General features: G+C 41.5%; 2 protein-coding genes across 2 annotated transcripts in view; both read left to right on the top strand.

Moving 5' to 3' along the window:
* Positions 1–301: 301 nt before the first annotated feature.
* qpct (glutaminyl-peptide cyclotransferase) lies at positions 302–15,967 on the top strand. Its single transcript, XM_062440279.1, has 7 exons — positions 302–482; positions 11,383–11,529; positions 11,787–12,068; positions 13,649–13,816; positions 14,785–14,884; positions 15,488–15,604; positions 15,701–15,967. The coding sequence occupies exons 1-7, from the start codon at positions 351–353 to the stop codon at positions 15,898–15,900; spliced, it is 1,146 nt and encodes a 381-aa protein (XP_062296263.1). The 5' UTR covers positions 302–350; the 3' UTR covers positions 15,901–15,967.
* A 3,634-nt stretch (positions 15,968–19,601) lies between these two features.
* LOC134000792 (connector enhancer of kinase suppressor of ras 3-like) overlaps positions 19,602–26,731 on the top strand; it is a 32,056-nt gene continuing 24,926 nt past the window's right edge. The window contains exon 1 of the mRNA XM_062440275.1: positions 19,602–19,699. Within this exon, the coding sequence (XP_062296259.1) occupies positions 19,648–19,699 (52 nt within the window). The 5' untranslated portion in view covers positions 19,602–19,647. The remainder of the gene's footprint in view (positions 19,700–26,731) is intronic.

Genomic DNA, 26,731 nt, shown 5'->3' with positions numbered 1-26,731 from the left:
ATAATGGGTCCCGTGAGACTGTTTCTTGTCACATCCAGGCTCTAGCTATTTAGATAATGTATCGATGGGTTGGTGAAAATGAGCCGTTATCAAAGTATGGGGTCACATGTGTATTGTTCCACCGTGGCTCACGGGAGTAGACGAAGCAACACACACACACACACACACACACACACAAACGCACGCACACACTCACACACACACACACACACACACACACACACACACACACACACACACACACACACACACACACAGCAGTGTAGTGACGCGCTGTGGTTTAGAAAGCCTCGGGTCCTCCCCTCCTGCTTTTCACATGATCTGTAGCTTTCACAAGAGGAGAGACGGGAATGTGGATAAGATCGACAACACCGATGGCTGAGCGAAGCCACAGTCCGTCCATAATGCGTTTATTTTACACTGTCTGCATCTGGGTGGCATTTGTCCACTGCACCAACGGAATTCCCTGGACTCAAGAGAAGGTAAGTAAATCAACAGGATCTGTTCGCACGTTGTTCTCAATATGTTGTCAGGCAGTCATAGGTGCACATTTAGACACTCAAAGAAGTGTCTCCAAAAGTGAAAGTTCTAAAAACTTGCCCATGATGTAACCTACTTTTGTTTTAAATCATCAGCACCTTACTGTCTGAATAATTTTGCTGAGAAATATTTGAATTGTATAAAAGAAAAATCAATTCAATATATTATATTTTCTGAGTGTGTGTGTGTCTGTGTATGTGTGCATGTGTTTTTCCTTTTAAAACTGAGATTAACATTACTTTCACTACCTATTATTCATTCTGAGGAAAGGAAAACTACAAGTTCCCAAATTCTTCCTTACATTTTTACATTCATAATGTATTTGTGATTTGTGATTCATGATGTTCCAATGACAGTCTGTGTTGTTTCTCAACACTGTTGTGTAATTCTCTTGAGATGCACCTGTATGCCTGGCCATTCATGGTCTTGTTGAAACTTGAGCTAATTCTACTTGCTAAATCATACGCTATGTGTTAGCTCAGTCTGTGCGTTCGTTAAATGAAAGGATAGGAGAAGATGAGCGGTCTCACAGGCTATTTTATTTAGCAGTAAATGAATAAAACATACAGAGCTCTGGGTCGAGATCTTCCTGTCCCTGATGAACAACAGTGTGTGTCAGTTCATGAAGTCTGACGGCTCTCCTTTCCCTGACCCCTTTTATACAAAAATACAATCAGATATAATGTGTGAGGTGCTGTCGTCTCCTGATTGGCTGTTGATCTGACTCCATCCTCCATCTTCTCACAGTCCAGGATATGTGATCTTCCTGTGACCTCCTTAAACAGGCGCAATAGTGACTTCCATGTGACCCCCTTCTTCTGGAACTACACAATCACCAGACCTCCTGTGGGGGTTTTATGGTTAGTTCTGCATTGTTTAACAAAGGATGGTCAGGGCTCTGACTGAATGTTTGACCCCGCTCTCCTGTTAATAATAAACCTTTAACCTATGCAAGTGGGACGTGTCAACATCCAGAATCTACCTATTTAATTACACTTCAGGGTAAACTGTCTTCATGCATTCTTATTACACAACAAGCTTACTGCTTTCAGATTGTTACACATAGGACCACATATTTATATGAAACAAACAACAAAGTAATTAATCCCCTTATGTGATATTTTAGCAGTGGCCAATTCATAGCATATATCTACAATTCCCCCTTTTGGTCTCATAAACATGAGACCACGAAACATATTCATATTTCATCCTCATCCTCAAACCGATATCCTTCCCCCGCCACCAACGCCATCACTTCCATTTCCAACTGTGGCATCTGGTAAGGAGGAGGAACCTTTCCTTCAATTGCGGTGACAATCAATCTGTTACACAAAGATCTTAGACAGGGAATACAACAACATCCACATAAAATCAACATTCCCATTACACTTACTAGGGACACTAATACAGACACAATCAATCCCCTCCATTTACCAAACCATGATTCCAAGATGCTTTCCAAAGGGTTATCGATGCCTGAGTGTTCATAAATTTCTGAGGATAAGGTTCTCAATCCTTCCAGAGCTCTGGTTACAGAGCCATCCGGTGCAGTGTTGTTTGGGATGAAAGTACAGCACTGATCTCCAAACATGGAGCAGACCCCTCCCTTTTCTGCTAATAACATGTCCAATGCCATTCTATTCTGTACTGTCATCAATGAGGTGGCTGCCAGCTGTTCTGAGAGACCTGCTACTGCATCCCGGGTCTTATTTGCCAAGCGAAGTACATTGTAATGGATGTAATTTATACGATCAACGTTCTTGTTTGGGGTAACTGGAAATAAGGCACTAATCAGGGGGAGATTCTCAAACCCTGCTGCTATTTGACTAGCCAATTTATATTCATTCGGTACTCCCCGGGGCACGCCAATGGCATCCACGTAGGTGGTTGAGCCTGAGGTGAGGTCAAATGCATCTCTACTCGTCCGTTTTTTGGTGAAACCACTACGACGTGGTCCCAGGAGGAGTAGTGGTAACCCTAAGCGGACCATTGCACAGGTTCCTGACCAGTCTGGTGGCAGGTACGTGTGCAAGGTCCTATCTCCACAATACCAAAACAAGTCTGCCCTGGCCCAAACCATTGTACTGGCATTCTGCCAGCCCGTCATGTTAATCATGGTTTTACACCAATCAGTAGAAATGTCTCCCATCCTGGTGGCGTTAGTTCTGGTGAAACAAGTATAGTTGTTAAGTTGTGGGGTGAATGTGGGTGGGATGGTAGAGTTCTTTACAGGTGGAAAGATAGCACTCAAAGTGGCACAATGAAGCGGGTTTTCCTGCATGGTCAGGGACATCATACACTGAAATCCTACAGGGTCAATTTCAGGATACAGTGGTGCTGGGGTAGTGAATAAGGTTGGTCTGGCCGAGGAACATGCAACACAATTGCTCATGTTCATCGAAGCTGCCGTAGCAGCTATCCAGTCCAACCACATATTCTTTTCCCCATAACCAGTAGCTAATTTAACAATGTCCTGCTTGGTCAATTTGCTATAATCAATTTGTACTACTCCCTTTCTCTGCCTGTGCTCTATTTCAGTGGCACTAGTAGATGTTTTGATGTTGCTTTCAGGTGGAGTAGGGAGAAGATTAACCTTAATTAAACCCACAGGATCTTTTCCTTGTAGGTCTACTCCTAAAACTATGTAAAACCTCTTTGGTGTTATGTAATTTTTAGTCATAAAGGGGTCGTCCCAAAGATTGTTAATGGTCAAAAGCAGTGGGTTCATGGACCTAGAATCACTGTGAAACTGACCTTTAATAAACTTAATCTTGCTGACCTTCCCCTTATCTTTAACAGCATACAATGTTGGCACCCAACGTGGCCCTGTAAATTGCCACACTAGATCCCACCCTCCACACCAGCTTCCCCCTGGGGTGAAGCTGTCGACACAGGCCTCATGTACCATATTGCTTCCACAGAGATATAAATCATACATTTTCCATCGTGCTTCATTCTTCCCGCATTCAATTACACTGCATAAATCGAATTGGAACGTCACATTGGTTCCTACCGTATAATCCAATTCTACCCCTCCGTACTTGCTCAGGCACCAATCCCCCGTTCCTTGGGCAGCTCTCTTGTTTCCGGGTTTCCCTTTCCCCTCTGTATTTCGATCCCCCATGGCTGATCCCCATAACAACACCAACATAATAACAATAATGCATGATATGATAGTAAACACTCCTAGCCACCACCACCTGTTGTGGTGTGGCTCCCCTGCTACAATATACATCTTAATACACTCTTCTGATTATTTTTAGCAAGCAAAACTGGCTCAGTTTGCTCAATTGGATTCTAGAAAAACTACTTTTCCGGAAGATTTTCAAACCTTCTCAACCTTATACCAGAATGTTGTCCTCAGGCTGCTGAAAAGAAGAATTCGTTATCAATGCTCCACTATACTCCTCCTTTGTCTTATCTGATCTAAAGTCCTGATTGGAGGGTCTGTGGCAGCACACTGGCTCCAGTGATACCAGCTGTCTCCCTTTCCTTGCAGCCTGAGTGCGTGCGATGTCCTTTCCACCACCTTGAATGGTCCTGTCCACCTTGGCTCTGACCACTTCCGCTTGATGACTTTCAGTAGGACCCAGTCTGTTGTAGGCGGGCTCTGCCTCTCGGGGTCCCCCTTTACAGCTCCAACCTGTTTCGAGAAAGCTGAAACCAAAGCTGTTAGTTGATCATAGTATGGCTTATACCTTACATGAACCCTTTCTCTATCTACCATCTGTACCCCTGCTCCAGGTCCGGGAAACTGTTGACCTGTTCTTAGCTCATAAGGGGTGAACCCTGTAATTGAATTAACTGAGCTTCTGATGGACATTAAGGCTAAGGGCAGAGCATCCACCCAGCTTAATTTAGTTTGAGCACACACTTTTCCTATTTTACCTTTAATGGACTGATTCATTCTTTCCACCTTTCCCTGTGATTGCGGATGGTATACTGCTCCAAACGCGTGTTTCAGTCCTAGCGCTGCTTCTACCTCCTGCAAATCTTTATTCTTAAAGTGTGTGCCGTTATCCGACCTGATTCTTTTTGGAAACCCATACGTCGGAATGTAGTGATTTATCAAAAACTTGATCACTGTTTTTGCGTCTTCCTTCTTTGCAGGCATAGCTTCTGGCCAACCAGTGTATGCATCCACTGCGACCAGGAGATACCTGTACCCGTTTACTCTCTCAATCATATCAGTATAGTCAATCACTATCTCTTGCCCTGGCATTTGTGGAAGAGGAAATTTCCCTTCATGCGGCTTCACTGTTGCTCTCACATTGTATTCTGTACACGTTTTACACTCTCTGATATGATTCTCGATCATTGCTGGCAAAAACGGATGCCACCAATGTGTCAGATGTCTCTGCATCTGTGTTTTTCCGCAATGTGTAAGACCATGTGCTTCGTGGAGCGTGGACGCTATCAATCCGGGGGGCAACACTGGTCGACCGTCCGGTGACCTCCAAACCCCCTCGGATTCCTTAGCCCCCCTTTCTTTCCACACTGTTAGCTCCTGAGGGGAGGCTTTCTGCTGCTCTTTTATTAACATGTTTAAATCGCATGCCGGTAACAAATCATACACTGTTTTCTCGGTCTGTATCATCATGTTTTGAGCCGTATACCCTGCTGCTTTTTTAGCTGCTGAGTCTGCTTCCTGGTTTCCTTTTGCTACTGTGGTCTCTGCTTTATCATGACCCCTACACTTAATGACTGCTATTTCTGCAGGTTTCATTAAGGCCTCTGCTAACCTTTTAATGTCTTTTTCATGTTTGATGGGCGTTTTGGCTGCAGTAAAAAATCCTGCTCTGATCCATTGACTCAATTCTACCTGTATCGCTCCCACCACATATGCTGAATCGGTATAAATGTTCACTCTCTTCCCTTCTGCCCATTCTAACGCTGCTACCATTGCTTGTAATTCTGCTAGCTGAGCTGATTCTTTCCCTTCCACTGTGCCTGTCAATACTTCCTCAAACCCGTCTTCTGTTTGCCTTATTACTGCATATGCTGCTTTTAATCCTTCTGTGGGGTGTCTGTAGCAACACCCATCTGTGAACAAAGTTTCCTCTGGGTCTGTGATTGGTTTTGCTTGCAAGTCTGCTCTGACCCTGATATCTCTCTGTACCCTTTCCTCACACCTATGTGGCTCTCCCTCCCCCATGTTATCAGCCATGTTGATTCCTTCATGTGTAAACGTGATGTGTGGCGCGTTTAGAATTTTTTCTAATCTGGTCTGTCTTAGTGATGTCATTGTGAAGGCTGTTGAATTCACAAATGCCACTATACTATGTATTGTTAACACTGTGAGTGGGTATCCCATGACTATGTGTGCTACTTTTTGGAGAATCTTTGCTACCCCTGCTACATGTCGTGTGCATGGCGGGTGTCTGTCCTCTGTTGGATTAAGAGTAACACTTATATACATCAGTACCTGCCTACATCCCCCTTTTTTCTGAAAAAGAACACCATTTACTGTGTGTAATTTTTCAGAAACATCTAGGAAGAATGGTTCCTTTTAATCAGGAACACTCATACCATTCCATTTGTTCTTATATAAGTTCAACAACAGCAGTCACACCTTTTTTCCCCACAAGAATACCACTAGAGGAAATGCTCCAGTGTGTTTCTTCTAACTCTTGATAAAAAAATGCATGCTGTTAAAGCTCGTTACTTTCTCTATCCTAATACAGGGTTGTGTGGAGGAGGTCTGCGGGGGGAGAGTAGGGGTGTAGCATCTGAACCCAGGGTTTCCATTAATTGTCCTTCAGGTTCCAGGAGTCCCCAGTATATTTCCCCTCCTGTCTTTTCTGCTGATAGAGATGTGTCTGCTGATAACATCATCTGTGTTCCAGACTGAATCATTGTCTTGGAACAGTGCACAGAGTACCATTTGGAATGTAGGGATCTGCCAACCCTACATGTTCCTGAGTCCTCGGGCCCTTTCAGTAGTCATACCCCTTTTCTCCCATCATAGTCTGGGGATACTGACCCTGTGCGAGGGTCACTGCTGCATACGGGGCCTGGAAGGATGGTCCTGCTGGCTGAGGTGGGGGTGCTTGGTGCCCTGGTTGACCGCCTACACAACAGTTGCTGGATGGTTGCACCCTGGATCCTCCGCGACCCCTGCCTCTCCCACGCATTCCTCCCACCACCCTGGCAAATCTACCCCCCTGTTATTGATAAGATCTTGTTGGATATAAATCTGGGGAACAGGCCTGTGGCTGGGGCTGTTGAACTATTTGGTTGGCTGGTTTTTGCGTGTTTTTCTATGCATCATTTAACTGTTTCTTAGCATCATGTAATTGTAATTTCAACAGCTGTATGTGAGCTGACTCAGTATTCTGTTTATCTGCATCTGGTTTTACCCTATGTCTTTTCATATGGTGTGTCAAGTGTTTTCCCACTGTTCTGTGGAACAACCTGGGATATCAGGGCTGCCTTCCATGGCTTCTTTAACAGACTGTGGCATTCCTGTCATGATACATCTGTGTTTGTGCTGTACATGGGGAGGTGCAATGGGCAATATAGGGTATGATGGAGCAAAGGGTCCTGCTTTACTGGGACCGCTTGGTTCCCTCTGTGACATTTCTACGGCTGCACAGGCTAATGTCATATTATGTATGTGGATTATTCTCTCCTATATGATCACATAAAGGCATCATCATAACTTCACCTCATCAACAGAAACCCTAAGTGTCATCTGTTCAATTCTATCATTTGTACCATCTAGACACAATGAAACAACCTCCTTAACACTCTAATACACATTCTCAAACCATTTATATCCTTTTACAACCCTGTCTCTGTCTGCTCCTTCAGCTTCAACCTTTCACTTTCCTTAACCATTTACCATTACCCTTCTTATAAACACATACTTTAGTTTTCTAAGCTTTCTAGCTAATATTATCTTACAACCTTTCTCCCATCTTATATCTCAAAGTTTTGAGCGACAGATAATCAAGTCTCCCACTTTTAATAACCTCAAATTTATTTATCACTTAGGCAAAAAACTGCATCACTATGCTGTCATATTTTCCATACATAACTTCTACTGTGCCCTGAACTTTATTCTGACAACTATTATTAGCACCCGTGGCAAACCTCTCACAGTCCACTATATTACTGTCCTAACAATAATAATCCTACATCTAACCCCAAAATAATTGTTCTTCAATGAAAGTCTTCTATTAAAACTACAAAGAATAACCGGAAGCCAAAGTACAATTAAACCTTATCAATCAGGATTAAATACCCTATTACTAGCGATAGATTAAACCAGAAATCTTGAAAATGTCTTTTTTACTCTGAATAATTTTAGGAATTCCTAAATCCATATAATGTGAACACTATGGCAAAAAGTATCTACCTAACGTTAACCACCGCTTGTATTGTGTACTCTGTATTTTCCTACTTCACACATACAACAGAGTCTTCCTAAAACCAAAAATGTGTCAGCTCTTCCCACCAAAAGATACTCACTATTCAAAACCTTCCAATTCTTTAAACAACACAAAATTTCATAAACAAACAACAAGAAACTTTCACACACCACTGGTTTCAAACATAGGTTGTCTCAAGAACAAAAAACAATAAGAACCACAAGTGGTCTCTCTCTTCCACATACCACCCCTAACACTCAGGATATCAGACACACACACAGATCAGGAAAAAAGAGGGGGGCACAAGCACTCCTGCATCACACACACATGTGAACTGCCTTATCTCACACACACTTCCAGCAGTACAAAAACTTTTAACAACAACCCACAACCTACAAGAAACAAAAAGAGTGAGTTCTCCACTCACTAAGCGCTTTTATCGGTCTATACCGAACGGACCCGGAATTAATCTTCACTCCCTTTTAGAACTTGATCAGAGTTAACCCTCAGTGGCCAGTCAGTTTGTATGGAGTTCACCCGAGCAACTGACCTTTCAGCGAGTTTTTCAGCCACTGCTGGCTTATCTGCTCACTGAGACACCCCCGAGTGTCCTCTCTGAGACACTACTCAATTTCTATCTCCCTATGCTGAACAACCTTATTTCGTCAGCTTAAACACATATAACAGTCATTTTCATACAACTGAAAATGATAAATAGAGAGCGCTGCTTTTATGAGGAAAATAACCCCAACGGTCTTTAAACCCCTCTCTTTAATTTCCGTACGTGTCTGCCCTGCTTTTGTTTAGGATATTTCACCTAAAAGGGTGTTTAAACCCACACGTGGCCAATGTGTTAGAATTTATGGACTCTAAGTCCAAGGGACTCAAACCCATCAACACACTTGCCCTGCTTTGATGGGGACTGAAACCCCAAAGGTGTTTAAACCTGTGCGTTGTATACCTATTAACCTACCCTTTTTATTCTATGTTTTACTCATTCACTTTTACTAAGACACTTGCAGTATAATGACAACACTCAATTTGGTATATCCAATTGCAGAACTTTTGATAAAACAGGCGTCTGCTTACCTTTTTATTTGCGGCCGCTGATTGATGTCACCACACGTCAGTTGTCTGTTGTCGTTCAATTTCCTGCTGTGGTCCGTCACTTCTCCTCAAATCATCACGTCGGGGTCACCATTTTGTTGAAACTTGAGCTAATTCTACTTGCTAAATCATACGCTATGTGTTAGCTCAGTCTGTGCGTTCGTTAAATGAAAGGATAGGAGAAGATGAGCGGTCTCACAGGCTATTTTATTTAGCAGTAAATGAATAAAACATACAGAGCTCTGGGTCGAGATCTTCCTGTCCCTGATGAACAACAGTGTGTGTCAGTTCATGAAGTCTGACGGCTCTCCTTTCCCTGACCCCTTTTATACAAAAATACAATCAGATATAATGTGTGAGGTGCTGTCGTCTCCTGATTGGCTGTTGATCTGACTCCATCCTCCATCTTCTCACAGTCCAGGATATGTGATCTTCCTGTGACCTCCTTAAACAGGCGCAATAGTGACTTCCATGTGACCCCCTTCTTCTGGAACTACACAATCACCAGACCTCCTGTGGGGGTTTTATGGTTAGTTCTGCATTGTTTAACAAAGGATGGTCAGGGCTCTGACTGAATGTTTGACCCCGCTCTCCTGTTAATAATAAACCTTTAACCTATGCAAGTGGGACGTGTCAACATCCAGAATCTACCTATTTAATTACACTTCAGGGTAAACTGTCTTCATGCATTCTTATTACACAACAAGCTTACTGCTTTCAGATTGTTACACATAGGACCACATATTTATATGAAACAAACAACAAAGTAATTAATCCCCTTATGTGATATTTTAGCAGTGGCCAATTCATAGCATATATCTACAGTCCCCATGTTCTTCTTCCCCTCTCCTCTTTGCCTAGTTGCTATGGCAGCACAGCCATCATCAATGATCCTCCAATTGCAGGTCTTGGTATTTATAGAGCTTAAGTGGACCCCCGTTTAACCCTCTCTGAGCTCAGTGAGCCCCAGCTCTTAGGAGGGTTATATTCAGTGTGTATGACCACGTAATGATATGTTTTGCATTATATGCCACATTGTAATTACAGGACATGCAGTGAATCAGCCAGCATGAGTCCAGCACATGCTTTAAACAGGTTTTGTGAGGGAATGTTTTTGTAAGATGCATCGATGAGAGTTCAGGAATGTGCCCTCCCTTTCTGACATTTGTTGTTAGAAGGAAGAACAAATGTCCACTTCCCATAAAGATTGTTCAGCCTAAAGACTTCCGCGTTCACAGATGTGATTATTAGCTTTCCTCAGTGTTGGTGAGACAGAACTGGCACTTCGATGAGCGTGTTTTGACATTTTATACACTAAATAATGAATTGATTATATAAAGACATAAACCTCAGATTAAGAGATAAAAAGCATATGTGTTAATTGCAGCTAATGTTGATTGTATTATCAATTAAGAACTACCTGGTGGCCCTATTGTTTAAGACAATGGAGCAGTGTAAAAGATATAAAGAGACTTTGTTGTGCTTCGACATTCACCATCAGCTCTCTCTGTCTTGCTGTGTCTTCCCTGTCGGTTCACTTTGTTACCAGGACAACCATGCTTCTCTGCAGGTTTGAACTTTGAGACCAAATGAAAAATAATCATTGGATCAGAGGATCAATATGTTGTTGTTTTTTTTACCCCATTTAGAACTTATAGAACAGACACTTTGGTCTGAAGCCTGAATCTAAAATCTATATTGTGTTTCAAAATTTGCACAAACTGGCTGATTAGCTTTTGTACGATCATGTTTTTGGAGGTCTGTCTCAAAGAAAAAGATGGAGCTTGTGAAAAAGCATCCTTCAGTCCTCTGCCTCTCTACTTAAATGTCTTGTTCTTGAAGCCATTCATTCTATTATGTCTCTCTCTCAGGAGGCATTAGAGTCAACTTAACAGCTCATCTAAAACACAATGTTTCTTAGAGCTTTACCATAGGATGAAATTGCTGCTATCTTATGTTAACATAGCATCACATTATCACACTGTTATGTAGGTGATATTACAGTGAATGACTGAATAATCCTTTTTAAGATGTGAATTATTCTCAGATGTCTCTTAACATATCTGAAACATATCCAATATTTCACTGGGGGCTGAACTAAGTGAACAGTTCCAGTAATATGACATATTTAACTGACTGTTGTAAAAAACAAACATCTGTTGCAATGTTTCATCCCCTTTGTTGCTCAAGTTAAATGCATCATAGTAAGACTTCCTCTTACTAAGAACTTGCTGATCTGAAAATGGGCCATGGCAGACACTGAATAAACATTGCTTTATAATATTCTATGAATTCTGCAGACACCAGGTCACAGTGATGCCGTTTGTCATGTTTCTTGTGTGTTTCCTCTGATACTGTTCAGCTCCATCATCGAGCTGTCACACTAACACCAGAGGAGATCCAGACTGCGCTGTCACACACTGACCTGGAGCAGATGTGGCAGAGGGACCTGAGGCCTCTGCTTGTTACCAGGTACCCGGGCTCTGCAGGCAGCCAGGCCGTGCAGCAGGTGAGCTTACAGGACATCATATCATGGTTGGACCCCTAAGCTATGCAGTGTGTCATGATATACAAACCTATTTGATAATAGAAAGAGAAAAATCTTATCCTATCTTGTGACATCATGATGACTAAAGGCAATAAGAAACATCTGACATCACACTGGTTCCCTCCACATTTATGTCCTGTTACAACATGTTGTTTCAGTGGGAAATAAACCCAAATCAATCACAAACAAGTAACAGGTGTGTATCTTCATCCCTTCAGCATATTAAGACAGCCCTTGGTTCCCTCGGGGCAGGCTGGGAAGTGACGGAGGATAGTTTTGTGTCACAAACACCCTATAGCCCACTCCCCTTCACCAACCTCATTGCCACCCTCAACCCATCAGCCAAGCGTCGCTTGGTCCTGGCCTGTCACTATGACTCCAAGTACTACCCACCACAATGGCACGGGAAGGAGTTCCAAGGCGCCACTGATTCTGCTGTTCCCTGTGCCATGATGTTGGAGCTGGCAAAAGCCCTGGATGAAGAACTGAAAGCTCAGAAGGTAGAGGGCTAGCATGTGACTGACTAAGATATATATCTAATATATATCATATATTAGTGGTCTGTCTGTCTGTGTGTAAAGTCCTAAAGGGTTTTTTAATGATAGTCATGCATTTATTATGTTCTGTGGTTGTGGCCAGCTGTGATTTGGCTTGTGGCCATGAATCACAGGTAAGTCAAACAACAGCCACCAATAGCACTAAGTTCTAGAAAAAACACAAAGTCAAACATATGACGGACAAACCTGTTCAAATAAACTGGTGAACATCATTATAGATTTTCACTCAAACATGATAAACAACTATCATTTCAAGTTGAGTGGCAAGTGTTGGAGTAAGTACAATATATTAAAGGACAATAATTTTAAAGGATAAGGCTGTGTTATTCTATATTTTTCTTCCTTCAATTAATACCATTAACAAACCCTAACCAACATTGCAGTAATCCATCTCTTGTTAAATTTCGACTTCCCCCCACTAGCCTGTGGTACTCTGAAGACATACATCTTTAGAATTGGTAGGCAGATTAATTTCCTAAAACAGTGGGGTGCATTTGTTTTCAGCTTACATTGCTCAAATACAAGTAAATAATGTATTTGCATGGGGACTGCAGTATTTTTAGATGTAGATTCATACACATGTAATGCGCTAATGAGTATTTACAGCAGCACGACAGTGTACGTGATTTGACTGAAATTTAAATACAGTGTCCCAGTCCATTACAATGATGGAAGATGTCACCAGGTCAATGGTGTGGCTCAATTATATGTTTTTAGACACTATATCATGCTTGTTGCTAGGATCCTACTTATAATATTATCTGTTTTACACAGATAATATTATAAGTAGGATCCTTTAAGTTATCCTTTAAGCATTTTCATGTATTCAATCAATAAGAGGTTATTAGTTTTTCTAAATGGATAGGTTTACGTTTTTTAATATTTCATTATTTTTTCATATAAGATCCGACATGAATTAGACAGATCAAGCCTCTGCAAATGACTGTGCTCAGACACAACTTCACTGGCAACAACAACATTTGAAATACAAAAGCTAGAATTACTGGTTGTGTTTGATAGGATTAGCATACATATCCCAGAAACACTGCTTAATTGTTTCACACATGAGTGTCATAAGGAGTGTACTTAGCATTCATGTAGCCTGCTCTTCTGCCCTTTCCCTGTTTCACAGTTGAGTTCAGACCTCTGTCTACTGGGCTGACAGTGACAGGTCCAGTGACGGGAAGAGCTCAGCCAGGGGACATGTTTGTCAGACTCAGCTGTCTGTCACAAAGGTCACTGTGGGAATAGCAATCACACTGAATACAAATACATTAGCTGCCATGGAGGAGGACATATAATCAATATCATAGTTGATTAATCACATAGGGGTTTATTATTTGTGGAAAATGTTACACAAGAAATTAACAGATACAGCAGAAGAAAACCTCAGGCTGTTTTTGTGTCCCTGTGATCTCAAACCCACTAGGTGGCATCACAACTGTGTAAATGAAAATTGGCACTGCCTATGAGTGTGTAGTCTCTTTTTCTGTGTTTACCTACCACTTCTGTCTCTCTTGTAGAGCTCCGATGCCAACCTGACCCTACAGTTACTTTTCTTTGATGGAGAGGAAGCTCTTTTCCAGTGGACCGATACAGACTCCCTGTATGGCTCTCGCCACCTCGCCCAGACGATGGAGCGTACCCCGCACCCCGCTGGAGCCACAGACACCAATCAACTGCACGGCATAGTACGACACAGCCCCAGACTTCTCTGTCTTAAACTTTTTCACAACAAGGAACCCTAAACTGACACAAATTAGACCATCGACCCGCATTTGGGATTAAGATTTTATCCCAGGATTTTTGCTTTTATATGTTTTATTACAGAAGGTGTATGAAATCCATGACCAAAATAGTCACACACTCTGTCATTGTGTTACTTATCAATGGATTCATAGTGAAAATAAATGATTCCCCTTTTTTGCTGGGGACCCCCTGGGACCCTCTCAAGGACCCCTGGGGTTCCCAGGATCCCACTTTGAGAATCACTAGTCTAAACCATCCGAGATTAGCATAATCACTTCATCACTCACAAGATCATCCCTTTGTTAGCCCACATCAGTATCAATTCAATCTGCTTAGCCCTGATCTCCTTTAACATATACAGCCCACACAGGCAGGGAGGTGCAGTTATATTTTGAAGAAGTCTCACATTGCAAAGCCACTCACTTTATCATATGGGAGGGTCAGAGGGGCTGATATCAAACATCATTTGTTAAACAGTCTATGATAACAAGATGTCAAATTAATGGTATGTTTCTGTATCCTAGCTGTGGAGAGATGATGCAACTGTTTATCAAGAAATTGAGACATTCCTGTACGGACAGAGAGAGATAAAGCAGACTATCTTAAAGAACCTAGTGTATACTGGTGCTTGTGTAGGACCATTCACATGCATGCACATAAACAGATAGACGTGTGTGTTTTCTGTGTCTCGCAGAGATAGTGTGCACACATGATGTCAGTGTTTTGCACCATGGAACACATGATGTCACCGTTACACCTCAAAGCAGGGACTCTGAGGTGGGATCTTAATGAGAACAGGCTTCTTGTCATGGAGTTATCTTCAGGATGTGCAGAGAAAGTTTCTCAGGATCGCTCATCAGAATTGTTAAACCTTCTCTCTCTCTCTCTTTCTCTGTGTCTTGTCCTCTAGGATCTGTTTGTTTTGCTGGACCTGATCGGGGGCCCTGACCCACGCTTTGGGAACCAGTTCCCTAGCACATCACACTGGCTCTCCAGACTGCAGAACATTGGTAAATGAGCTGATCAATGAGTCACGTTCATCACTAGTCATTAATACATTAGTCATATTATAGATAGTCATCGTCATACATAAGCCAGTGTTGAAACAGTGCTGACAGTAAAATTATTGTCATCACATTTGTCACGCATCTTGTTTGCAACTTCTGCAAATGTGGAGATTGTATTACGAAATGAGTAATCGGATGTTAAAGACTCTGAAATCCTATTTTATCTATCAGCTTCTTCCTACATAGGAAGCTTCAGTAACACTTTGAAATATTTGTCTGCTAAACATTTTATTTAATGTGACAGATTTTTTCCCCCTCATTTTTCTCATTGATTTGAAGTACTGGGCTCAGTTTGAATAAGTTCAGGACTTAGCAACACTGAGCCAAAATGTGATGATGTGTGATATTTGCTGATGTTGCCAACACTGCCAATCAAATCAGATCAACCGACGCTCGCACGAACCTGAAGCAGATGTGCTGTTTTTGACTCTTAAATGCTCAATAATTATTATCTTAATTATGTTATATATTATATATTCTGTTATATAATTAACTGAACTGACAGATGGAATCTTTACTCTTTTTTCCTTCCTCTCACGTCCTCAGAAAAGCGTCTGCATTCCATGAACCAGCTTGTGAATCACAACCAAGCCGTGCAATATTTCTGGCCAAATCATCCTGTTGGCCACATTCAAGATGATCATATACCATTTTTAAACAGAGGTATGCACAGCAAGTGACACTAATACCACAAATATGATTAGATGCTGTAAATTGTGTTGCTTTGGTATTGATCCCCCTCCTGCGACTCTCTTTTAGGAGTCCATATCCTCCACCTGATCCCCTCCCCCTTCCCGTCGGTGTGGCACACATTTGATGACAATGAGCAAAACCTGGATCGCTCCACCATTCAGAACCTGAACAAGATCCTGCAGCTCTTTGTTCTGGAGTACCTCGACGCCAGACCTGCCAACACTACAAACCATTCCAACCCTTCAAACCCACAAAATGCCCCGTAAAACCCCCAGCATTTCTTTCAACAACCTTTCTTTGATGTTTCACCATAATAAAGATCTTCAACTGTTACTTTATGAGAATATACTGCGTTTACATATCTTTAAATACCAACAATATGGATTTGTTGACTCCATGAGTGAGATGTGAGGTTGAAATTAAACCTTCAACGAAACGGACAAGTACATTTTTTACTGGTAAATCTAGATATAACTATATTTTGGCTTATGTGAGTATGTGAAATGTATTTTCTTTCCTAATGGAGCCACTTGAAGACTACGTAGCCTCATCTTTCCTCCAAGTCTTAAGTCCCCCAGCAACAAGATCACCACACAGGCTCTTCTGTGTGATTTTTTACTACACTGCTTCCTTTATATCAGCCTGCACCCCTCCCTTACACACTGTGGGGAGGCTTTAGTGTCAATACTAATGTCAAAGATCTGGTCCACTTGCCTATAAAATGAAAGAAAGAATAAAAAATAATAATGGGCAGCAAAAATGTTGTGACATGTTAATCATTTTCATTATGAATTTCTTATTCCCAAAGGTTATGTGTACAAATCAGAATCCCTGTTATGTTGTGGATAAACATACAGCTCACAACATGGCACCTACATAAATGCTGCCAAAACATATGGGGCAGAGTTTGTGGAGATACACATGTAACGGTGTCACATGCTGTGTGTTTTAGCTACAGAGCAGGGTAAGTGACATTTCCTATCCTACAGCAAATCTGTTCAGTGTTTATAGAGCAAACCTGTCATGGGCAGGATGTGGGTTTATTTGTATTATAAAAACATCTTTAGCCCTTCATATCCTGTCATCTTACATAGTGAACTGGATAGTTTCCTGTGCTGATGTTTCATGTGCTTGCCTCTGTTTATATGACATTATTAGCCCGTTCTTAATGTTGATCCCAGAATAATATACAATGTCAAAACTGGACTTCCTGTATTTTGAGTCTGGAATAAATGTTGATTCAGAATACAACAGAGATCATGCCGAGTTTGCTTATGTCTACAAGTCTTTGTTTTAATGTTAGCATTTGGGGAGCTGGGGATGAAGTGTGGTTATGTAAGGGGACCATTTGCATGGGGAAGTGTGAACTTTTTCTGTAGTTCTCACCCAAAACAGCACAAATAGCCAATAGTGATCTTCCAGTTTTGCTTTTGTTACTCAGGATTTTCCAGGCTAAAGCTTCTTCCTCAGCAGACCAAATACCCCCTCCATTCCTCCACCTCACCTCAACAACAACCCCATGATTCACTTTAATCCTATCAGGGAGGACCTCCCCTGAATTCCACACTATCCAAATCCCCTTCAATCCACCCCACTCCATGAGAACTGAACATGGCCCTGACTCCCCTGTTCGTTGTCAGATATGTTGTTTGCAATGCCTGGCAACAATGTACACTCCTAGCACAAACAGCATCTTGTCTAGAAAGGCATTAAAAGTATAGTTAACTCAAGGGCCATTAGTCACCTGAGGCTGTGATATGTTGTATAGTCTCCGCCCAAACTCCCGGAAGTTGAGAAATCAACACACTTTCATGCTTTTTCTCTAACTTATAAACAGCAAACTTCAGGGGCCTATAGAGCTGTATAGAAGCACTGTTGCTCCATTTCTCTACCTTTCATTATAGTAACAATCATCCTCATTCAAGCATTCTTTCTGTTCTGCAGGTGTTAACTTGAGTAAATAGTTTTTCTATAAAAGCCTTCCGCTGGCATCTTGCCTACAGCCTGTCAGTCAACGCCAAAGTTTAGTCTAACTGGTAGGGAAGCAAGCAAGTCCAAACAAGGAAGAGAGAAGAAGCAGAACAAATACACAGAACAAATAGTTATGTAGCACTGTATTGTGGCAAATTGATGTGTGTCCCTGTTTAATCTGCAGCTGATTACAGTGCACGATATAGAACAGCTTCCTGCACACTAGCGGGGTGATGGGAAGGGCTGGCTGGGACTCTCCCATGCAAGGTGTGTTTCAGATTCAGAAAAGCTGTAATGGTAATTTACTGTCAGCAAATGGTAAAAAGTTAACAAATCCTCCAAATAACTGAATACAGAAAAAAACGTGAAGGTTCTAGCACTTCCTATGTGTAAAATATCTTTACAGTGAAGGAACCTTAACTTTTTCACCATCATTTTAATACAGATTCTAGCTAATGTGTTTCCCCTGGTTCCCAATCTTTTGTAGAGTAGCCACCTGTTGCAACACAGTAAACCTACTGTACACCCGTTGCTTTTATCAGTTGCAATCTGCAGGACCAGTACCAAGGAGATGAAAATAGTTAAATGCTGTTTATTTAAACTCATTAATTCTTTATGGGAATACATTACATATTGTCATTGTCAGGAAAAATCAATCATTATCCAAAAGGATTCCAAGGGGTTTTCTTTTAAGTACATAATTTGTTTTGCATTCTAACAGTTGTATTTCTGCTTGTCTTTTTTGTCTAGTAATATTAATTTAAAAATTGACACAATAACATCTATTAACTTGGTGGTTCAGGTAGTTGTGATTTGACTGTACTGTAGCTGGGACAGTCGTTAGACTCATTTATAGCCTACAATCCAATTTCATGCAATCCAACTTCTTTATATTACTGGATTTGGGATATTTTCTTAATTACTTAATGAGATTGTGCACAATCTAAAGCATTATTGTATGTGGTAGTTTGGGAGGGACTGTAGAGCAGCCTACAACTACACAGCTTGCGAAGACGCAAGCTACCAACAGAGGGCAGTGGTGAGTCACATTCAGTTTAGTGAAACCAGAACCTGCTGATTCTGCTGTTTTTCATGAATGGCCAAACAATTTAGTGATTGCACATATTATTAATATCAAACAAATTAATTAATGTTGTGTCAGTAGGGCATTATAATATGACTCATAAAACAGAAGAAAAAAAACATTTAACACACACTGCGCTGCACAACTATTGCACTGATTTCCAACTATGGGGCATTATTTAAATGATGAGGCTTGAAGTAGGTCCCTAATCGAGTGTATTATGACATTAGCTTTTTTATTTTATTTTCAAGAGCAACAACATATGATCCGGGCAACACACACTTTGATAGTACACATTCCTCCAGTTTCAAACGAGGGCGGTGAACACAGAAACTACCTACATCATACGCTACGTTCATATGCACCACGTAAAATTCCCTATTTCATATCCTGAAATGCATTGAACATAGGCACTACTGTTTAGTGCGGTTAATCAGGAATAATGATACATTTGGCTGTTACCAAATAATAAAATAAAATAAAATAAAAAACTGACTTTTTTAAATGAGCGAAACATATCATGTTATCAATTGGTTGCATAAAGCTTAAACATAGGCTATATAAACAAACTCAATAGGCTGTATTATTATTCCGGTATAATATTAATACCATTAAAACGTGAAACCGTATTGGCTTTCCTTTATCAGTATCTGAGAGTCTTGCTTGGTCGTTATTTACGCTCATGCTGTTATTATTAACAATATTCCTAGCTGCACGTGAAGGCAGCACAGATCCCAGACCGGGCTGGGGAGCTGTGGGGGATTTCAGTCCAGCCTCCAGTCATGCCAGTGTGCACAGTTGCTCAGTGAGTGAACACAAACAGACGGACAGCACCGAGCTGTTGTGAAGAATGTGATAGCAAAGAGCTTTTTATTTTATTTTTGTTTTACACATTTTCTGAATCACCCTCGCCAAATTTTGGTGTATTTTGGGTCACTGATATTGTGTTGAAGAAGCCATGGAGCCGATAACGAAGTGGACGCCAAAGCAAGTTGTCGACTGGATGAAAGGTACGTGTGGAAAACTTAATGTGTTAATTTAGTTTTTTTTGACAGACACATTACAAGTAACACACACAACATTATACTGTGTCTTTAGTCGCTTCTCTGTCTCAGCCCCAACTCCCTTCTCAGTTATCTCCGGCTAGTTTCGTAGAAACTGCTCCTGTGTGACAACATACCTCGACGCTCAACAATGGCACTCTCAACAATGTGACTCTCACTCACAGATGTTGAGCTATTAACGCCACAGTCAGCTGTGTCAACTCTTCTTTAAAACGACTCTCAAACTGCTGCTAATGGCTGTCACTTTATTCATGCATATTTGTTACTTTTTGCTACTTTGTTTTGCTCTGAATGACAAGTGTTGGCTGACTTTAGCGCTGTTGAAAAGAGAGATAATGTATTCAGTCACAAACACACTAGTTTCCAAACTCCTGTGTCAGAAATACAAAGTGAATATCTCTTTAAACCGCAGGCTCTTATGTGGTAGTTAAGCCCCAGGGTCCCCCAAAACCAATTTTGCTGACTAGTAGTGAGGAGTGACAGAGAACACACAACTGAAGTCAAGAGCAGCACATACACTCACTCATTGTTTCAAATTAAGTAATACGGATACCCACACATGACTCATTACGTTGGAAATCAGCTTAGAAATGACTGTTCTTGTGTCATTAACAAGCTCCCTCTGAAGAAGCATGAAGTGTTTGGATGGCATGAATCACTTTCAGTCAGACTTCTGTTTTAGGGCTTTTAGGACCCCTTCATTACATCGTCACATCAGGATTAGGATACTGAATGAAAAACACATACCTATTTTAGATATTCAGTGGAATGCTGGCTATGTTAACTGACAGCGTTACTCTTTGAACCTGAGTGTAGTCACAGCCTAGGTATGTGTAGTGAGGGACGCCAAATGGCATGTAAAGTATGGATGGAAATAGTCCCACTGCTACCATTCCAAACATAGAGAGAAGTAGCAAAGTGTGTGTATATTATACTGCAAAACAACTAATGGGCTGTTTATATGGCCAGTGAAAGGACAAAGCTGTTCCTCATAGCTTTACAATTGAGCACATTTTGAAACATCCCCAAACAAGGCATGAGTGATTATTATTATTATTATTATTATTAATCCCATAATTTGTACCTAAGGGCAAGTACTTGTATCATTATTTGGAACTATAACAATGTTGTAGCGCAGCAACTGCTGATTGAGGCAGGCCTGCCTGTGCTCATCTATAGTTGGGAGCTAAAGGGGATTGTGGAGGGGTTAGTTTCAGTGTGTCCAGTGAAAAGAGCCTGGCGGGGGCACGCATGGATGGAGGATTAGTTGTCTACACAGGCCCCATTGCTGTCAGTCTCCTGAAAATCTGACTCAGCAATTGTCTCTGTTGGTCTTAACCATCGGATTTGCGGACTCCTACAACGATGGTTGAAGTGAAAAAACTGAAATGACAGCAGGCTATTCATGTGAATATTTCACATATCCCTTTCATAAACAAAACCAGTGCATGAACATGGGATGTTGAACACAGGGGTCAACTTGCAGTGGACCTTTCTGACCAAACCATGGGTCATGGTAAATACCAGGTCCTCCTGTTATTGTTGTCATGTTTCGCCTTAATCAGAAGTGGTCACTGCAGTGTTGTCTTTACATTCAAAGTGACTGATGCACCTTTACAAAGCTGGACTGATATCTTGAAGTGAATATTTATCATAAAGTTGATCCTCAACATGGTGTATTTTCTTTATTCAGTAAACCTTTAAAGTGTCTGCTCGTACTCCACGGTCATGTTTGACATCTTTGTGTTGCTTAGAGAGCCAGAAGTCTATGTCTGTCTTTTTGTGAAAACGAAAAGACCTTGTGTTGTCCTCAGTGACCGCCGTACAGTAGACAGCCACAACAGACCATGTAACCACTGGTGTTGTTTGACTGAAGAATAACTTGTGTAAATCCCCTCAATACCGAAGACACAGCCAACAAACACAAGTAAAACCCTTGACGAAAGCAGGGTCATGGCCTCGTGTTGACCTGTGTGCACCAATGGCAAACACGGGTGTTTCCAAAGCTGTTGAGCCTGTGTGAAAGAGGTAAAATTAAAACTCCCAATAAGCTCTGTCTGCAGACCTTTGCTCCCATTTGCCTCAGGTTGTTTTTCTCAGTAGGACAGGGACTGTTTTGTGTATTGAGGCAGTTGTTAATCACTAGCATTGTTCGAGGAGATCAAGCTGTGGTTGGTGGATGTTTATTGCCAGTGAAAGGGAGCTTGATTCTTTCAATTTAAACACTGTTGTTTTTGTGTTTTTGGGACTGGAGATGCCCTGAAGCGCATTTCCCTCACCACATGCTCTGATCTTCCAGCTGGACCTGTGGTGTCCTGTGATTGGTATGCCATATGTCATGTGTGGGACTCCCTACCTTGGGGGATGTTATGCTCCTTTCTAATGATGGTATAGATGCTACAGCACAACATTTTTTTTCAATCAATTAATAGAATAAATGTATGGTTTTATAATGACGCTAATGGGATTAAATTAAGTGCAGGTTTAGGGTTGGAATTTGAAGAAGTGACATTTATACAGTGACCCACATACCAATGTTCACAAAGCCAAAAGTTTATATTCTGCTAGTCATTTTCCAAATATAGTCCTGACTGAATCCACATGGGCAAAGCTTCATCTGAGAAGGGTTGGCACCGCTCGTGGAATGTTAAGCTCAAATTTAGCCGAATAGTTTCTCATTTACCAAACATACTTTCTATTTTTTATTCTCCTCTCACACACACACACATCTTGGTTATGGGGAGTACGACTTCCAAGTTTTTAACAAGGCATCCCAAACATGCAAACCTGCATTACTACTGTCTGACTGCGTGGCTTCCGTCCAATGCTGTAATAATTTCCGACTGTGGACGAACATGTGACTCTACGGATCAGCTCACACTGGACGACCTCCAGCGTCTTCTATACTTAAATACTTACTAATCAAATTTCAAAGCCCTGTATCTGGAGATGGATTAGGCATGATAAGTTTAGTAATGGGGTTTATTTTGAGCCAGAGGTCACCATTAGCCCAGCTGATCTAGTGGCCTACATCTATCTCACACGTCTTTCACACCAAACAGCCTCAAATCTATACAAGGCCTGAATCCATTAGCTTATCAGTGATGTGTATGGAGCATTCAGATGTGTGTGTGCGTGAACATTGTCTATAATCAGAAGACTGATATGCAGGTTCAACACAGGATAACTATCGCACATCATGTGGATGGTAAACACAAGAGTATATTAGCATAGGTGTGTGTGTGTGGCTGTATCCTGTTTCTCAAATAGCACCAAGGTGCCAAGAAGCTAATTAGCTTGTCGGAGAGGTGACAAACATGTGATGAATGCGCTTTTGTCTTTGACCAAGTGTGTGCTTGGAAAAGTAACAGGAGTGTGCACATGTCGAATGATTTCACTGATGGGTACCTTCAGCAGCCTTATCTGTAGAGATGATATTGAGGTGTGGGTAATGATGGCCCATGATCCTTATCTGGCTGAAACAGAGACTTCCTAAACTGGAGTGTGAACAGACGTTGCACAGACACCTCACCCTTATTAAGGCATCCGCCGCCTCTGTTCTAGTGCTGGCTCTATCAGACAAGTGGAGTTCTATGTTTGGATAGCCTCCGCAGGCATCATTAATCCATTTTAGCAACCCTAATACTGTAGACTGTGTGTGTATATGCATCACGACAAGCGTTCACAATTTGACAACGGAAGTCTTTGCGCCTTTTCTAGTGGTCTCAGTCAGGAAGTAACAGGGTGGAATTATTTATTCATTGGAAGGTCATTCTTTCCATGACATTCTTTTTAAAGTTAAAATGCCCATCTTTTGTCATTTACCAGTTTCCAGTCATCCAGCCATTCAGTTTTTATAATCAACCTATTGTGCACCATTGATGGGTAGATAACCATGTTACTTTGCCACGGAAAAGGGCCTTTAGAGTTCAGGGGAAGTGCTGTAAGAGGATTCCCCCTGGGGAGAGGTGACTGAAAGGGATTGCCTCGGTTTTGTCCCTGTCGGCCCTGTCGTGGCCTGTTTCTCACACGGCCTGGTGTCCCAGCCTTATAGCCTCAGGAGTTCTGCCATATGGGGAGTCAATAGTTAATATCATTATTCCACTCTAAAGGTCAAGAGACAAAGAGAAAACAACAGTCAGTATGTTTGAATCAAGTTAAAGGTCTGCTCACATTGGTTAAAAGCTATTAGGGATGGGTGATGTGGACAAAATTGAATAACACGATATTGTTGACCAAATACCTCAATATAGATATTGCAACGGTATTGTAAGGATGACTAGTATTGTTTTCACAAAATATTTACACAATGAGAACCACTTTACTGTTGTACAGTCTTTACAACCAAGAAAAGACAGCACTGATGCCATGATATTACGATATTCAAAATCCAAGACAATATATAGTCTCATATCACGATATTGATATAATATCAATATATTGCCCAGCCCTATTTTCCATCCACTTAAGTCACAACTGCAATGATCCATCATATGTACAACTCTTTACAGGGTTGATCAATGTTATCAGTTAAGCAAAATCAGTTTGCATTTGCATGTGTACCCAATAGATCGTCTCACAGTGCCAGGAGTGGAGACCCAAGTGTCACCTCGTAACCCTGCCAACCCACATTAGACCAGTTTGCCTTTCATTCAAATCTGAAATGTACATTGCAAATCTCCTAGATGATCTCCGCTTAGCTGGACCTGCAAGCTATTTGGCACCGGTCCGGCCTAAGAGCATTGGCATGTGAAGTGCCGTGCTTAAGCCATGGGAATAAAAGCTTCCAACCTTAGGTGGCACGGCGGGTGCGAGTGCAAATACAGGTCACATGCCGACTGACCTCTCGTGCAGGGATGTCAAGTGTGTGTGTGCGCCTGCCCGCGCTCACCGCTTTATGTGCTTGCGTGTCATGCGCCCGAAGGCTCACTGTCACCGTCAAGTTTTTCTAATATATTAAAGTCTCAAATTGCTACCATGCCAGTTCTGCATTTGTATGGCGACTCGAGCTCATGCAGAGAAGGAAAAAAGGAAGTGTACGACTGTGTTGGTATTGTTATCAAAGCCCTGTTAATGCAGTTATGCTCAAATAATCACAGAACATGAGAGGAATGCAGTCAAATTTTTTTTCTTTCTTTTTTTTCTCTCTCTCTCCCTACCAAACTAACAGCTCTGCGAATGAGCAGTCAAAACAGTTCACACATGTCCCTTTGTTGCATTTGGGGGCCACCAGTTGCTTTTAACGGATTTAAAAAAGCAGTCAAGTTTGCGTCCCTTCCTCGCTGACCAGATACACACAAAGCCCTTTCATCCTGCCACCAGCTTATAGTGTAATGGAGTTTAATGTCATTATGATTATGAAGTGATATGTAGTTTTATGAACTGTCACCCACATTTGGGTTTAGGCAGGCACTTGGGTGAATGCCAAATCAGAGCTTGCTTAGTACATGTCCAGACAGGTCCATATTTTCCAAGCCCTCCACACAGATTGACTAAATTCCTGTCAAGCTGTTCACACAGCTTAAAATTGTTTGTCCTCCATAGAACATACAATCTTATGATAAAAATTTAAAGATAATTATTGAGTTATTTTGCAGTCCATTCTCTTTGTGTTTGCATAATCACATGTCTGGATACATTTAGATTCCATGCAGGCTGTTATTGTTTGTTGGTCTCTTTTACTTTCCTGTGACGTGTCTTTGAGTCTGTCCTCTCTCTTGTTGACTGCTTACATTAGAGCGTGCTGATAGATAAGGCAGCTGTAATGGGCCGGTCTGTATTTTCGCAACACTGGCGGTAAACTGATGAGCCCCCAGGCCCACCATCAACACAGCTCCATGTACCCTGAATGGATGGATGGATTTACGTGTTTGTTTTAACCGGGAGACCTACAAAAAACACCTGGGAGATGAAAGGGAAGCTCCATGCTGTACTGTATGTGTGCTCTATCGTATGTGTGGTTTTTCCATGCAGGTCTACAGCATACAAAGGTGCATATTACTCTATTATGGAAGGCTCATAAAGCTTTTAAGATGATACAGCTGGCCAGGCTTCTGCTTTCATTTGGTTGTGGTTATAAGTCACAGAGGGAGTCCACAGAAAATTCCACAAGCACAGAGTGGTGAGGTCATACTGTAGCTCTGTGGAATTTCACTTGCTGTCCCTTTTGGACTTTCCCATCAAATGTCCCTAAATTCAGGAAAAACTGCTAATTGTTGCTTATTTCCTTATACTGCACTATTTGCACAACACTAAAATTACTGTCTTCTATTTTAAATGACTAGTTTGTTTACTGTTGTGTAACTGAGCCAGAACAGGTTCATAAGGCACTTCACTGCATATCATAACAGGTTAGGGTTAGGGTTGCGATTGTGTATGTGACAAATAAAGTTTGAATTTGAATGACTCAACAGTCAAAGCAAGCAAAGTATATGAGGAACTCATTAGAATACAGGTCAGTAGTGATGGATCCACCCTGAAATGCTTTGTCATAACCTACTGAACTTAAAATCATCCGCTTGCCGATGTTTCCGTCACAGCCCCAGGCGCTCAACGAATTTGATCTCATATCGCGGCTAATCTGGAGTTAAGGCTGAAAAACAACAGCAAGTTTCAAAACAAAAAATCTTTGTTCCCTTGATCCCTACTCAATAGGTTGCACAGAGGACATTAGAGCAGAATGCGGGTTTTGAATTTGTTTAAGCAGGGAGTGGCGACTCCTCTTTTGAGATGATTCTGAAACCAAAAAAAAACAATCAAGAGGGAGATTCTGTTTATCCTCTCTTTTGTTTCCATCGGCGCAGACACCCTGGAAAAGCCTCTCACCTGCCCTCCACTTGTGTTTGTTTGCAGCAGCACATTTATCATTTATAGGAACATGACAGTCCCTTTTTTTTTTTTAAGTCTTTCACGGTTGCAAGGGAGACCCACAACAGGTGCCGGCAAGGGTACAAACAAACCTCACCTGGAAAAGGGAGG

Source organism: Scomber scombrus, chromosome 19 (assembly GCF_963691925.1).
Source record: "Scomber scombrus chromosome 19, fScoSco1.1, whole genome shotgun sequence".
NCBI lineage: Eukaryota > Metazoa > Chordata > Actinopteri > Scombriformes > Scombridae > Scomber > Scomber scombrus.
Note: the sequence above shows the minus strand (reverse complement) of the source record. Positions and strands in the feature narration are given on the sequence as shown.